The following is a 17,039-nucleotide window of genomic DNA, read 5'->3' on the forward strand; positions in this document are numbered from 1 at the left end:
GCATAGTCGGATAGAGCATCGAAAGTACATGGGATTTCCATTATTTCGCGTTATGCATTAGACAGCGAACGGTACATATATACATTTTACCGAAACAATGCTGCACAAGGAATCCTCGAATAATTAACCCGACCGTTCGCTAAAATTCTCAACCTAAATTTATATCCTTTTTAGACAGTTCGGCAATTTCGCGATTCAGAGCAGATGCTAAATCGCCGCTTAATCTCGTGAGTGTTAATCGTTCATATCTGAAAGCGAGGCTCTGTTCATCACTCTTAAGTTTGCTTGAACTGAATGTTCCAGATAAATCGGATTAGTTCAACTTTGAATATTCAGAAATGAGTATTTGCCATTGTAACTAAGAAGATGTAGCAAAGTAAAATTAGTTTTATCGATTATTCATATTGTTTTTTTAAATTTAATTTATGAGTATTATTGAATAGAAGTTTACTTTCGAAAAAAAGCTCATTGACGATCATTGTAACATTTTTCTGATACATGCGTTTCATAAATTTATACTGTAAAATACAAAGAATTATTATTTGAAAAATTGTAAAAAGACTTGAATACCTTGAAAAATTTTGATTAATTAGCGCGCTTAGAAAGCTATTAATTCCGCATAACATAAAGTATCTTGTACGTTGATCATCATTTCGTGCACAATATAGGCATTGTATGCTCCGGCATTGTTTCCTACCAACATTATTAATTAATGTTTATTAACGATACTCTCTAAAAGTGAATCAGTGTATTATCACTGAAAAACAGTAAATAGTCACTTATTACAGCAGTTATAAGTACAGCACTGTAAATCAGTGATATTTTATTGAAAGAATCAGTTAATAATTTTGACTGTTTCAATCAGTAATATTTCTCAATATTAGTAATATTTTTTTCGTTATTGTCAGTAATATTAAACTACAATTCATCTCTCTATCTGTTTCATATAAACTTAAAAATTTTATTTATATTTACTAAATATTTATTATATTAAAAAATTTTATTTTATTTATATTACATGCATATTGAACTTGTTATTTTAAATAGATAACGAACGAATAATTTTCATTAAGTCGCCAGACATTTATTTGTCCGACTTATAAAGATCGATTTAATATCTGAAGCCTCTCTATTGAGATTGTATCAAAAATTAAATCGAAGTAATACTTCTAATTTTAAATGTCGCTCTTTGCAAACTTTATATAATTCTTATGACTAAAATTAAATACGAGAGAGATAACGATCGTAGCGGTAAACGAACGAACTAGCGATTACTGGTTTTACAGTAAAATTTACTGGGTTTACAGTGAATTTTATTTTAACTGACCATAATCAGTGAGATATAAAATAAAATAACAAAAAAGTAAGCGTTTCCACTGAAGATCAGTAAAATACTCACTGATTCTCAGTGAAATCTTATTTTACTGTTTAAATTAGTGATATTTTCACTGATTCACTTTTAGAGAGGATACATTTTTACGTACTTTATACGGAAAGACAATTCACTTGCAGACAATATTCCAATTATTTTCCGATAAATTTGCCATCGCGAAAGTTATTCTAACTCGTATTACCAACAATATATTAATTGTGCCTTAACTATCTTCGAGTCCGCGAGAAAAGCTAAAGTTTCTCTTTCATAAAGCCGGATTTCCCAGATCGACAAAGTTGCCACGGGCGATTAATAGCTTCGCTGGTCCATAGGGAGAGGGATTCTCTATGAAAATCGGGAAAGTATTGGAGGACAGTACAGATAAATTACAGATTCTCTGTCACAAAAGCAGAGAGGAGAACTTACTTGAGCTGTGCACGTGTATTTCGCTATCGCTGGGACTGGAGACACGATGATCGTTTAACGAAGCAACCCGCAAGTGTCCGACCGGACTGATCAATCGTTGAGTGGAATGACCGCTCGGTGACGCTAACCTCAGGTCTCTCATCTCGTTCCCGGTAACCCTGAAATTTGACGAGCAGGTCAATGTGAATCGATTCGTGGAAGACCGCTCGAAATGACGCCAGAAAACGTTCTAGAAAAAAATATAAGGATTAAGAGAAAGAGGATTAAGTTCTTAAAATTGAGAAAGGGCGCTTTGTGAGATAGTGGCTCCCAAATCATGTCCTGGGAAGCTTAAACTTTTTCTGCGAACCGTTGCTAATTCAGAGTTATCGAATACGTCAAATAGATATTGGAAATTTCCGAATTCATATTTCGCGATTCTCATCTCACAAGAGCATTATTTCTTAACGCATACGTCGTTATAATATTTTAAAAACTTGACAAGCGCTAATTGTGGAAAAATTATGAATGAAAATAAAATTAAGATAATATGGTTTAGTTAGTTGACAAACTTAATAATAGAGCAACCTTGAGAATAGTTTCGATTACGAGATCACACTGTCCTTCGCGCGAGTTTGCTTTAATTGGTACAATTGCATATTACATAAGCTCGGCTATTTGGCTCCATCAGTTGTCAAGAACATACCGGAAATTTAATAGATTGTGCATTTCATACTAAAATTACGACGCATTGTTATTTGTGCAAACAAGAGCGAGTAATTAACCAACGACTACATAAACGTAAGATAATGAGTTGTAGCTAAATAAGGTAGATAGAGAAAGAGAGCTAATCATTTAGATGAAAGCATGCACTATGGACTTTTACGGCGATTAACTCATTTCCACATTTCGACGTACTAGTCAAGCGATTTTATCACAGTTTGTGCCATAAAAAAAAAGGATAAATGTGAGAGGCTGAAATATCTTCAACGTGTGATTACGCGATACTAGAATCATTTTTAGCCAAATTTTTTCAAATCCAACACCTACAAAGTATCGACATTTAATTGCTTGTCCCGTAATATTCCTATCTAGTCACCATCTCTCAAAGTAGCTAAACCGAGCGACTCGCGAAACATAACCAGACAGACTGGTCTCCGCGTTCGCTAATAAGTTTCCTTATTACGGAGCTTGACAGGAGTAGCGGTTTAATTATGGCGCGTCCCGAACTTTGCTGTACAAATACCGATGAAGAGGGAAGGTTGTGTCTACTTACATGCCGGGACCCTTGACGATGTCGCCGTTGCTGACGGCCCTCAGCATCTGGGCGGAGGTCTCGCTATCCAGCTGCCTCATAGATGGTTGCTGCTGTGGAGTCGAGCGATGGAGCGGAAGCGGCGGCTGCCGATGTCCACTACTGGCATTGCTTCTCGGTAACGGAAGAGTGGACACCGCCGTCGGTGGTTGAGTCAGCGTTCTTTGAGGCAGATGAGACGTGCTGACGGCCCTAGGCGGAAGCGGATCTCTTCCTATCACGGACCCCGAGCCGGACGCTGTGAGAAAAAAATATTCACGCTTGCGAAAATCGCGTCTTCAATTCTGTGCATCTTCTCTTCGAAGACACGTGGAGGTGTCTAAATTTATAATCGTGAGGTAATATTAAGACATGTGGCGATTCGATTATTCATGTATGTATTTTTATCTGCGATTTCTCGTGTTAAAAAAGTCATGGATTAATATAAAATTTTATATTTGTTGACTATCCTTATATACAGAGTTGGGAAGTAACGCGTTACTTGTAACGTCGTTATCGTTACCGTTACTTTTTTTCGGTAACGATCGTTACTTTTTTCTGTCTGCAACGGTAACGGTAACGTCGTTACATTTTTACAGTAACGGTAACGAATTTAACCGTTACTTTTATCGTTACTTTAATTTTGTAATCCTGATAGTATCCCCTTAGTAATTGAAAAATCTATTCTTATTACAAAACAGTTTGCAAATATTTTGGAAAATTATATACATGCATGATGTTTTTCTGTGTATTCATAAATCTAAAATTTCTAAATTACAATAAATGAAAAATTGAATATGAAGAACATCAATGATGGAATAATTTATAATTATCGAATATATAAAAGTAATAATTATATTTTAAAATCAACTATAATAAATACTATAAAATAATAATTATATTTTAAAATAAATTAATTTAATTTTTGTATTATAAAAAGTAACGAAAAAGTAACGAATCGTTACTTTCTTAGTAACGGTAACGGTAACGAGTTACTTTTCACGAAAAGTAACGGTAACGATAACGCGTTACTTTTTTGAAGTAACGTTCCCAACTCTGCTTATATATATAAGGTGTTCCTAAATTCGCGATAAATATTTTAATGACAAATTCTTTGTAACATTTTAAGATAAAAATTCTAATACGAAAATGTCGAAGCTGTAATAGTTTTCAAATGGGAAAAGTTTAAAGATCACGAATGACAGGGCTAGTTTCGCTCAGGGGTGGCAAAATGGCTAATAGTAAAGATGCTTCCATGAATCGAATGCTTTTGATACTGGTGAAATTATTGTGAAAATATTCAAAAATTTCAATAAAAATCGTGATCTTTAAACTTTTCCCATTTGAAAACTATTAAAAGCCTCGACATTTTCGTATTAGAATTTTCGTCTTTAAATGTTACAAAGAATCTCATTAAAATATTTATTGCGAATTTAGGAACATCCTGTATATTTAATGCAATTTCTCCAAGTCTTCTTAATTCTTAAAAAATGCAAATTTTTATATGAAATATACTTATAATAATTGAACTTTACGTATGCGGAGAGCATAAGCGTTTTCTAGATCGCGACGAATCGGTAATCGAGTCTGTTCAGGAAATTCTGTTTGTCTCGCTTGAACGGAAAGAATTGGAAAAATATATGAGAGATCAGAATGGATATTGGATCGAATAAGAGTAGATCGTGATTCGCTCTTGGCGAATCAGCCGTTACGAGTTAACGATATGTACGCTTCGTTAAGATTTTACGACGGATTATTTAAGCTCGAGTCGAACCAAATGCACTGAGAGATTCGCACAGTAGAGTACAGTTAGTATCAAATTGATTCCATGAATTCACATGGACTATTTCTAAAATAATGACTCTTTGCATCGCGATAGAAAAATTTTAAAACTTGTCAATATCTATAAAAATAATTTAATAAAAAATATTTAATTTCGATATTTGCTTCTTTGCAATATTACTCCGTAAATTTTATATTTTTCATTTTTTAATCCGAAACAAAATAAATGTAAGTGTATGAAATAATCTTCATTCTAGGTCCAAATTCAATCGAGTCTCACGCTAGCAGATTCCTCCGGATCAATTGCCGGATGCGTTATGGGAATAGTATATGGGGAGCAGAATAGACAGAACGGGAGATAGAACGGAAGCGCACAATGCTTGGGAGCGATGGTGAACCATCGCGTTTGAAAACAGACCGACGAGACGGAGCGAGGGGGAGAGAAGGAAAGGACAATTTATCGGGCGCAATTAAGTCAACGTTCGAAAGCAGGCCAGCGCGGTTACGCAAAGCTCCGGATTGCGTTTACGCTAGAGACGGGCTCAACGTTACGCATCGAGCCGGTTGCGATTCCCTTTTTTTTCTCGCGTCGCCTCGTAACGGGCAGGTGTCTAACGAGATGTTTGCGCGAACAGGTTTTCCGGAATAGATGGAAATCAAACGGTGGCAAGTCGATCGTCGATCGTGGATGGAAATCGGCGGCAATCGCCCGGAATTGAATCGATGCGGAATGCGGATCGGGAATCATCCCGCGAAGAGATTCGCGACGCGCTACATCCGCGTTTACCGCGTTTTCCGTCGATCGGAATCGTAATATCTGTCGTGCGGCTTCGCGATTGTTCACGCTTAAACTGGCATTCACGCTCAAACTGACATTGGGAATGCAAACGACTCGGCGCGATGCCATATGGGCGCAGCAGGGAACTCCTCTCTCGTACTTTACGCATAATAGGCGGTATTCAATCTGCAAAATGTATGGACCGCGATAGCGCGCAGCCTCTCACCCTCTCTCTCTCCCCTTCCCATCCGTGTACGTGTACGTGATAAAGACATCGCGTTCGTTGAAATTTCATTCTCCCGATTGAATCATGTTTTAATTAATATACAGTCTTTTTATATTTGTCGAAGCGCAAACTTTTAATCTAGTTTACGCAGAAGCAGAAATATGTAAAAGTTTTTAAATATATTGTATGATGCATCCTGTTACATATATAGCTCTTGCGTTAAATCAAGATGATTTCCTTCATTTATGAGTTCTCGAAAATAAATCTTGGTACGATATTTATAGAGTTTGCCATCTTACCTGTCACGATCTCGGCTATGCAATTGAGAAATTCATGAGCAATAAAGTTGAAATGAGGCTCTTCTTATGCATCAAATATTACGTAATGTAATAACTTTATTAAAGAGAAGAGCGTCAGAACGATAAAGGATTTCAGAAGAGAGTGTCTGTGAAAATAATCAACGAGTAAACGAGAAAATCCGTGGACTTTGGAGAAATTATAACTGATTGTTCTCTTGTAATTTTGTTCCATGATACTCCGCGAATTAGTTTCTCTTTAAAATTATTTTTATCGCAATTCTATTTTAACACACTTTGATGGAGCTATCTTGTAGCAACAATTAATTTCCGTATTTTTTACATATGAATTGTAGACGAACAATATATTTCAAATTTTGCATCGTGTGTATTCTTACATCTAGGTATTCCTTCAGCAACATCTATGTACATACATTTTTCTTTTTTATCAGACGCGCCAAGTTTCTTCGTAAACTTTTCAATTCAGTCCGTGAAACTCGAACTCGCGAGGACGCTCTCTGGGTAATATTGTATTATACTGAATGACCATGGACAATCGGATAGGTATGTGACTGCGGAGATCGGCGGAATGCGTGACGACGTATCCGGGATGCCAGTGATTTGCGCGAATTCATCGTCGCAGATTCGTGCACGCGAACAGGTTGACTTTGCGAGATACGTATCGATAACCAAGTCGCGACATATGTCGCACGATTCGATCAAGATTCGACTTCTTCCTTGTTTTCCTTGCGCAATCGTGTTTCCAGTTTCTCGGCTTTCGCGATCGGAATGCGGATGGTCGATCGATTGCCATCGTCAGCGATTGCAATGAGTCTTGCGCATCCGTCAAAGGATGTTGCAATGTAAATTGATTTTAACCAATTCTTCTTTTTTTCAAATTTATCTTCGTTATCTTATTTACACACACGAATAAATATGATAAAAATAATTTTATTATATATATTTCTCTGACATATTTATAACATATTTCTCGAATATATAGGTAATATTTCCAACTATTTGAAGCCAATCAATTTCTTTCAATTTATTTCAAAGTTCAAATTCAAAAATTTTTTCCAATTAGAATCGACGATCAAAACGACTGCAATTTTTATTTGGAAATTTTAACAGTAAAATATTGCTAATGCGATTATTCTATTGGCGCAAATTCGATAAAAAATTTTATATTTAGAATGTCTCCTTTTGGAAAGATTTCGCCCTCTAGTTCTTTTTTTAAATATAATACCAGCGTTTTTCTCTTTTTATTTTATATTTTATAATATAATTGCGAAAGTTTTGACCTAAAATTAAATTATATTTGAAAATTACATTCAAACTAAATTATAATACATTTCGAACTATTCCCGTGCGATGAGAGTTGTAGCCATTCGGAATATTCAACAATGTGCGCGACATCGAAAATATATAGATAATCCGAAACAAGAGAAGAGAGAAATAATTTATAATAGATATTTGTGCAATCGATTATTGATAATACTTGTACCAAACATTTCACATTTCTCGCGAACGTAATTAAATCTATAGAAAATAGCGAACAACGCGATAAAACTTAATGTATGTCGGTTGAGCCATTGCAAAAGTTGCACGGGAAACATTAGACAGTATAACGGATTGAATCGCCTAATTTCACTGTTTTAGAAGAAAGGACCTCGAGTTTCGCGATATTATAAATTTGCAATATGAGAAAATTGTGCAAATTTCGTGTGATTTAATTAAATCAGATGGAATTTATATGAATTACAATTATCGAATTTAGCGCAAAATTTCACCGCAAATTATTCACAGTTTTGAAAAAGAATCGGAATCAAAAGAATTCAAGGCAACGATTTCATCTCTCGCGTTTTGCACGTAAATATAGGTGTGCCACTTGGCATCGAGCGCAGAAGAGATCAAGGTGCGCAAGCAAACGAGAGCCGTTATTCGCACGCATACGGGGTGTCCGCGAATTTTCAGGTACGCTTCGAATCTGCGACGAATCTCTCGTCTCTTTTCATCTTTATTATAATATTATAAATTACTACAAATTACATGAATCATAGATATGAGACGAGACGATTTCGCGAAGCGTTTCGAATTGAAAGGGGGTTTAAGCTACGAAATTGCGCTTTCCCGCGATAGAAAGGGAAAAGCGGGATAATAAGGGCGTTCCATGGAATCTCCGGCTGTGCGAAATGCACGGGGATTAAAGCAGAGGTTGTTCACCCCGAATATCCCAAAAGGCGACAAGGGGAAGAACGGGGACTGGGGGGCTTTCTATGGGGATTTAATGGCTGGCGTCGCGACGTCGAAAGAGGCGTCAAAGGGTCGGCGAAGCGACGATGAACGGGTCCGGAAGGGCGCGGATATCGTCTTCCCGGATCGAGTCTGGCTTTGAATCGCTCGGGGGAATTATGGGAAAAGGGTGATTCCTTCATTCGACAGCGGTTAATGAAATTCGCGAAACCTTGTAATAATTGGTGAAAAAACATGACGAGTGGATGACAGTTTGATTTGTAATTAAATTTATAGATTTGTTTAGATAAGCCATGTTTGGCTTTTATTTCTAAATGGCATATTTATCAGCAATTTCGTTAATCTGAATATCAGATATATCTCGGCAATTAATCCAATTAGCTAATTTAAATTTATCGATTATTTAATAAATTATAAATTCGCTTTGCGAATTATACTTGAATATTTCTCCTGGAATAATTTTCAACTTTTTTATATTTAAGCTTACTCTAGGTAATCTATAATTCGCGACAGAATTCGAGATTGCTATTTATCTATGTACGTATATCTTTATATTTATGCATGTGCATTTCTGTATTTTAATATTTCAGACATATTTCCTGAATTGTACGACACGTAAGTTGAAAAATAGAGAAAAAATCCTGTTCCAAACTATATATATGAAGAACTATATAGATGAAGAAAACTTGAAAGCTGGCTTTGCGTGAAGCAAGCCTGACAAGATTGTCTACCGTTCGACTCTCTTATCACGCTGGATCGCTCGACGGTGAAGGTAAGCGAGCGTGCGCGTATCTGGAAGGATGCTGGATAAGCAAACAGAAATAGATCGTGGCGACGGCGGGAATGCACTCCAACGGTCATTTGTATCGTCCTCGACCTGTTGCTGTTACGGTCGGACAAGGGTGTTGATTTTTTTTTCTTCCCCGACGTACCCGACTGGACCGTTACCTTCGCGCGCGCGGCCGTCCTCCTCTCGTTTTCCCGCCGTTATTACGACAGAATGGAAAAAGAAGGACGAAGAAACGACAATCTAGTGTGTGCCCGGGTGTAATAAATATTTCACACCCCCGTGGAATTTCTCGAGCGCGCGCTTGTTTCCTCGCGGCACTTTATCCGCATCCCGCGCGATATCCTCGCCGCAACATATATAAAATAGAATCGTACCGTCATACGTCTCCGTTAGAGCACTGCCGTGAAAAAAAGTAGCGACAACTGAAATGAAAAGAAACATTGAGTTTCGTTGTAAAAAATTTGCGACGCAATAATATACTTATTTACTCGGATTCGATTTTAATTAAATTTAAGAAGACTGCATTAGAAATAAACTGACAATTGCACAAGGAAAAATATCGTTAATAGTATCGTATCTTTTGGTAGCGTTCGTCACATTCTATTTATTACGGCTAGGCTTATTTTCATCTTGTCATACCTGGGATAGACATTATTTTATGATTTGAAAGTAAAGGAAATTTTCACCATTATCTTAGTTTCTCCAATCCCCAGGATATTGACTGCACAATATCATTTAATCAAATGAGATTTTGTCAACTTATTTTACATTAACCATTATGATTTCACCAATAATGACTTGTCGCGCGAAATGACTCGCATTTACCTCTTAACGAAGGGAAGATATACCAATAAGCCAATAAGAATAAATGAATATCTTGTCTGCAGAGGAACAATTTAGTAAAACTCGCGGATTAATCGCATTGCCGAACAGTGCAACTATCGCAAACTTGATTTGCCGCAACGTGATTCCCGGTGCGGATTCATCTCCCGCGTCGGAACCACTCGCCGTCCTCGTCTTTCCAAGCTCCGCCGCAATCTTGCTTACTATGATTATGGTAGCAAGTGGCCACACTATGGCTACAGGCACGAGCGTCGACTCGACGCCGAGTAACGGGATCTGTAGTGATCAAGTAGGTCAAACGACTCGGTATCGTCGCTTTGTCTCTTCGACCGAGTACCTCAAGGTTCGAGATACATCGTGAACTTTAAACGAAGCACGTGTACGCGAGCTGACTGAGAATTTACTTTATTAACGGGCATGTAATGCGAACGACGACCTTTTTTTGTACGTCAATAGAGAACATGAATACGAGATGTAATGGCGGAATAAAGCGCGTGTGTTCTGAATTAAAAAGAACTCGTCGAACCAGCGGACGATTGTCGCAATCGTCGATAACACCGACTCCATATCGCTCCAATAAAGACGAAAGTTGATGTTATTAAATGTCAATTTAAGGATGTTTTGTACCTATTTTGTACCTAAAATATTGAGAATTTAATGAAAATTGTACAGAATGTCCTTACATATGTTTAGAATCTTCAGTACAATTTTTAAATCGATTCACTAAAGCGTTCACAAGTTATAAGGATTTTAATTTGCACCGAATTAACATGTGTTCTTATGGGAAACGTATAACCACGTCGATTCAAATGACAAAAACACATGGAAATAATATTCAGAATTTGTTTAAAATTTGCAAAAGTGCAGTTTAGATACTGAGAAAATATTTGGTCAAATAATATTATACAAGTACTAACTGGTTAAAAAGATATTAAATATAATTCTATGAAATTAGCCATATATCTGACACAAGGCGAAATTCTTTGCCAAAAGTTAATCATTTCGATTAACAAAATTCGGAATATTTCAGTAAAAACGCAATAAATATTAAAAAATGCACTGTAGGTAAGATCAAATTGTAATATTCCACGCAATTTCTCATACTCAAAATACACCAAAAGTGGATATATTCGTCAATATTGATTTTCAGCTACTTTTTGCTGGGATTGTACATACAAAGCATTCTTAAGATATTCCTTCGGAAAACTGGCATCAAATCTCTATCTAAATTCCATTGAGGATGGTACAAAATTAACATTGTAACTCATTACCATAAGTTTTGCAATAGATATTAGTTTTCTTTGGTTTGCGCAAAAATGTTTGCGAGTTAACGCGAATAGAAATTAAGATCGCGATAGGAAGTTGTCGTAAGAAAGCATTCTAGTACAAGGGACTTGGAATTATACAGTCGGGAGCTGTCTAATGACGCTTTTTGCCGACAGCGTAAACTCAAAGCGCAAAAATTGTCGCCCAAGTGATCGACGCATTTTCGAGTTAAGGGCGTCCTTTACAATTTTATGAACGGATCGCGAAAGGTCGTTAACTGATGGACGACCGGAAGGTAACGCGCGTCATGGCTGTCGATCGATAAAGTTCAGTTTTAGCCTTTTCTCGTCGGCGCGCGGTCTCGAGTTTCAATGAGAGAACTCGGGGGGGTGGAATTAAATATCGCCATTTTCTTCACGGTGACTATTAAAGCGGAAGGTATAATAATCGCCAAGAAACGTGGAATAAATGGTGTGTTACGGTCCGCTAATTCCAAGACCAATCATCTCCATCTCTTATCGAGGACACGAAGAGATATTTTTGCCACGCGAAGGTTAACCGCCCAAGCGGAAATGTAATTTAGCATAGCGATGAACGCGTCGATATATCCGTTAGCGATCCAGTTAACGATCGCGTGGAAAAAGGGACTACGTCGATAAACGTGAAATCGAATACGAGTGATTCAACAAACTGGGCCGTTGGCTTTTTCCTCGTGTTTCGATGTTGCGGAGAACTTCTTATCGATTCTCAATTTCCCGGTCTCTCCGACATCGCGATCAGAGGATGTCAGGTGCAAATACGTCTTCCTGTCGCCCACGTCCGCAAAATTGTGTCACCGGTTTTTTATCTCCAAGTCTCTCCACAAAAATAGATGCTAAAGATATTCTTCTTATATAATTGCATCTTATATAGAAAACATTAGAAAATTTCAGATTTATATTTCGAATTTCCGCGATAATTGTCGACATCTTGAGATGCAAGGATTGGACGCGAGTGACTAAAATAACGGTACACGAAGAAAAATCGCACGTTCTGCATCGATCTTTAAATTCTACCGCGTTAATGGTTCGCGTGTTCACAGCCCAATTGACATGCTCGGCAAAAAGATTCCGTCGCGTGGCCACCTATTCATCAGTGACATACCTTCTTTCAGATGTTTCAGATGTTGGCAACAATCGTCCAAGGTAAAAACTGGAAACGGGACGCGATAAATACCATGTTGCTTTAAAGTGGATAAAGTTGAAATATTTGCTGAAGCGATCGACAAAACATTTATTTCTTTCTCTTTCTCTCTCTCTCTCTCTGCTAACACTCGAGGAATGAAAAATATTGAAAATATAGTTTTGTCGAATTTAATCCCATCGAAATAATCCAATGGTAGCATCTTTTTTGTTCTTAAATTAAGAATGATTTAAAAATGATATGAAAAAATAATTTGCTAAAATTAATCATACTAGTTCAGTGTTTTTATTAAAAATTAATTATGTATTATCAAGTTGATTGCGATCAAGTATTTATCGATCGAAAATAGCCACCGTTACTTTCGTTCTCGTCGTCAGATGGGATCAATTAACAAAGAATGCATGTCACTTTAAACAGAAAATAATATTAAAACTTGATTTATAATAAATGTATGATTTTAAACATGAAATAAAGCTGCAAGCTTTGCGAAGGATTTAATCAAATATTTTAATAGATGGAAAAAATTTCCAGTTGGAGTAATGATCTTCACCTAAAGGTGTCCAAATTACTTAGATATGCGAAAAGATAGGCAGAAATCACCCAGACGTGAAAAGTATTCTGTCAAGTTCCTAGATACAAGCAGATAGCGCGGATCGTTAAGCCAAATATTTATTTATATTGATCTATAAATACCCGACAACTGAATTTAACGACGATAGATGCGATATCGAGGGTTAACACGGAGTCTTGACACGTGTGTCCTCGCGTACGACGCTTTTTCTCGTCGCCGCGATTCAATGATCGAAAGTGCCGGTACTCGAGTAACGGTACTCGGCGAGAGGAATGCTCCCTACGTATCGAGAAGGATCAGCGCGGATAAACGACCCGGACTCGTTCGGAGCCCGCGAATGAGCCCGGGCTCCGAAATGTATACCCATCCGATCTCTCGGTGGTCCTGGGTACGATCTTGTCGCGACGATCGATATCATCGCTCAGCGATAATTCTGGTGGTGTTTCAGCGCTTCGAGAACCCGAAAATATCTTGTATCCCGACGTGTCGTTTTTCGAAAAATCGAGGAAAATCCTCCTCCGATAATATTGAGGATTCCGAAGATTCAAGGGACTCCAACTTCGAAATTAAAAGCTTTCGGGAGAGAGACAGAATGTTCCGATGTTGAACGGGACGCGATTAACATTTTGGTCTCTCGACGTTTTCTTTCTCGGGCTCTCATCCGCGGAAAGAAACCATTCTGTTGCGCGCGCGACCCTGATTTGCGTCACCTCGTGAATTATTCTTAGACTCCAATTTATACGCGCGGGCACCTTTAACTCTTCGCGGATTAACGGCTTGCCGCCCCTTGTCTCTTGCCGCACCTCGTCTGGTGATTTAATCGAAGTTCGCAAATTATCTCACCAGCCACGATAAACGTTTTAATACTGAACTTTGTCTGTCTACGTGGAATTCGAAGAATGTCCCGCATTAACGAGATCTCGGGAACGAACAAGCAAAGATTCGAAGTGATTGGAATTAAAAAGATCCGTGAAAAAACCGGAATTATGTGTTTTTCCCTAACGATGTCATTTTTGCATTAAATTGCAGTCCAAGTTTGCTTTTTTCTCTCTCTCTCTCTCACATTGACAGTTTGATACATTGTATACTAATGATCTATTTGATATATAGTAAATCTGATTGTGAAATGAGATCGCTGAAAATCGAGTGTCGCACCTGAATGAAATTAAACGTTTAAACGTATTAAATTAAACGTATTAAATTACGTGTCAGAATATCACGATTGCAACTAATAACGTAATTCCAATTCAATTATCTCGGTCCAAATATACCTGTACACCATCGAGGCTTGCGAGTTTCTCATAGTCGAGCAATAACACGCAACATATGTAAAACCATTAGCTTTCTCACGTCGATATTTCATTCTCGACATAACATTCTCGACAGTGAAGGGAAGGTGCGACATACATAATGCATATACGATATGCCATAAGTCTCAATCTCTCGCTGTAATTGTCATTAATGCAAAATCATACATATTTACACAATGAACCGCATATTTTGAAAATAAATGAAAATCGACCGGCAGTCGTTATATAATTCATATTCTCATGTTAAGTCATTTAAAGAGTGATTAGAATGAGATATGCAGAGATTGCATATATTATATTATACGTACTGTATTTGCCGGACCAGCAGCTGCCGCAAATCAAACCAACTTTCCCGCCCATCTTCCTCGCGAATACGAGAGCAGCTATCGAAAGGACCTCGCTCCTTGCCGTGAATCTTATTAGCGGCGTGATCGACGTACCGTCGAGCCACGTGCCTGTCATGGGCACCGATCGCGAACGATTCTTGTCCGTCTACAATATCGTTCGTACCCCGAGAATAAATCGTCGAGAGCAAATATCAGCGACAAAGGGTATCCTTTGATCGATTGACGCAAACAGTCTAAATCAACAATCTTGCTTCCTCAAAATCATTCGCGCGGCCGCATTCAATCGGTCGATTACTTTCCAATATAAGAGACAAAAAGTCGCGAAACTGATGTACGTGAAAATTACTCTCGCAATATTTTCATAATTATGCAATTATAAAGTGTTCCACGTATACGTTTTAAAATTACGATATTCTTTGAGATTGACAAATAGAAATCTTGGGTACTATATACACACATTTTTTACATTTATAATATTTTTTTTATAATATTTTATTAGTTAATGAATCTTTTTTCTGTATATTCATTTAATATTTAAATATATTCTTGAAAGAAGTCGAAAATGTTTTGAGACATATGAGTTTCTCTTAGAAATAATTTTTTTACAATTATTTAACCGCAGACAATCTTGAGAAAAATTTCAAAATAAAAATTAATTATTTCAAAAGTCAATACAATAAGATTGGCAGATTTTGTGCGATCATTCTGTCAGCAAAGGCGACAAAGTATCAACAAACGTTAAAATATCGATCAATACGAGCTGTCACGAATTTATCAGTTTATTGAATTAGCATAAAACTACTGAATTAACTATTCGTCAGAAGTGGAAGCTGTCGATCTAGTCGGATTTTTCATTTGAAGTTTTTCTATATACCGTCCCGTTTATTGCTATGAATTAAATACACCAGTCTATTTCCATATAAATTTAATATCACTCCAATCAAAGGCAATAAAATTTATGGCATAACATATTGTTTTAATAAAACAAAAAAAAAATACGTAACGTTATTTTTTAATAAAAAATCCTGATGAAAGTATACATAGTAATATATACAACTATCAAAATTAGAAAGATAATCTTGGATTTACACACACAATATAATAATTTATTCATAAAATCGAATTAAAATGTTTATTTTTTAATTTTATTTAAATTTCTAATATTTTTTAATTTTATTTTATTGCAGTTTTTTTATTCCAAAAATACGCGTCACCATATGCGAAAATTTTAGTCATCATTCTACTATCAGATTTCAGCAACTTAACACCGATGTTTATAAACTTCAACTATACGTTGTCGGTGTTCCTCTACTTATTTTAAGACACAGCGAAAACTATTTCGCACCTGAAATGTTACGCGGATGCCCACGAATTTTATCTCTTTTTCTCGAGAACGCATAAAAATTATCCGGACGCTTCTTACATCATGTCGCGTGCGCTGTCATCCTTAACAAGCATCGCGCATCTTCCTTAAAATGTCACGACCTCGAGTGAACTTTTAAGACAATCTCACAGCTCGCGTGTCTTTTCGCAACAGCTCTCCGATTTTATATCCGCGAAACCTCGCGAGGAGCTCTCGGCGAGAATTCTCGTCAAAATTCAAACACGAATGTTCATGCCTTTTAAATTACACGCGCGTGACGCAAATACATATGTCACTTGCACTTGTCCCTACCTCGCGTAAAAATGCCAAAAATACATACGTACGCGTGGACGACTAACACAAAGTTCGCGACAATCGTCTAACAGACGAGCGACGATTTCGATTAACCGATCAAGTAATTATACGCGTGTGTCATACGCGTACTCTCTCTATAAACGACGATCTACACGACCATATGATCGTGATCCGCGCACCGATCGATGCGGACTGACACGCGTTCGCGTTCACGAGGCACGCGAGACACGAGAGTCGCGTGGAACCGCGTGGAGCGCCACCGACTGACTGACTGACTGACTGATCCACGGGATCCGCCGCTATCATCCGACCGGACAATCCAGATACCCAGGTTGTCCGTCTGACCAGTCTCTCTCTCTCTGAATCTGATTAAAAGGTCCTCGCAACCGGAAACTGTTGCTTCGATGATCTGACAGTCGAATGTAAAAGACGATTTCAAACAGAAATATGCGTACAATTTTTAGTAAGCAACCTTGCTTTTAATTTGATTCTGAATTATATATAATTAATATAATTTTATTCTTGCCATTTCTTTTTAGAAGATTTTATTTATGTTAGAAAAAGGATATTTGCATAATTAATGTTAATTGAAGCAATGATTTTCTAAATTGTGTTATTGCTTTTTAATAATTAAACATCGATAGCT

General features: G+C 37.1%; 1 protein-coding gene across 14 annotated transcripts in view; it reads right to left on the minus strand.

Annotated features, from left to right (window-relative positions):
* The window catches only part of LOC145959628 (uncharacterized), a 133,789-nt gene that overhangs the window by 19,209 nt on the left and 97,541 nt on the right, over positions 1–17,039 (minus strand). For all 14 annotated transcript variants that reach the window (XR_014435109.1, XM_083078658.1, XM_083078646.1 and 11 more), the window contains 2 exons: positions 3,054–3,330; positions 1,799–1,956 (listed from right to left, as the gene is read on the minus strand). Coding sequence is in view for 13 of the 14 variants with exons in the window: in XM_083078658.1 (XP_082934784.1) it covers positions 1,799–1,956; positions 3,054–3,330 (435 nt within the window). In the remaining variant the exon portion in view is untranslated. The remainder of the gene's footprint in view (positions 1–1,798; positions 1,957–3,053; positions 3,331–17,039) is intronic.

This window comes from Camponotus vicinus, unplaced genomic scaffold, assembly GCF_025532165.1.
Source record: "Camponotus vicinus isolate PSW18456_S1 unplaced genomic scaffold, iyCamVici1.0 SCAF_1, whole genome shotgun sequence".
NCBI classification, from domain to species: domain Eukaryota; kingdom Metazoa; phylum Arthropoda; class Insecta; order Hymenoptera; family Formicidae; genus Camponotus; species Camponotus vicinus.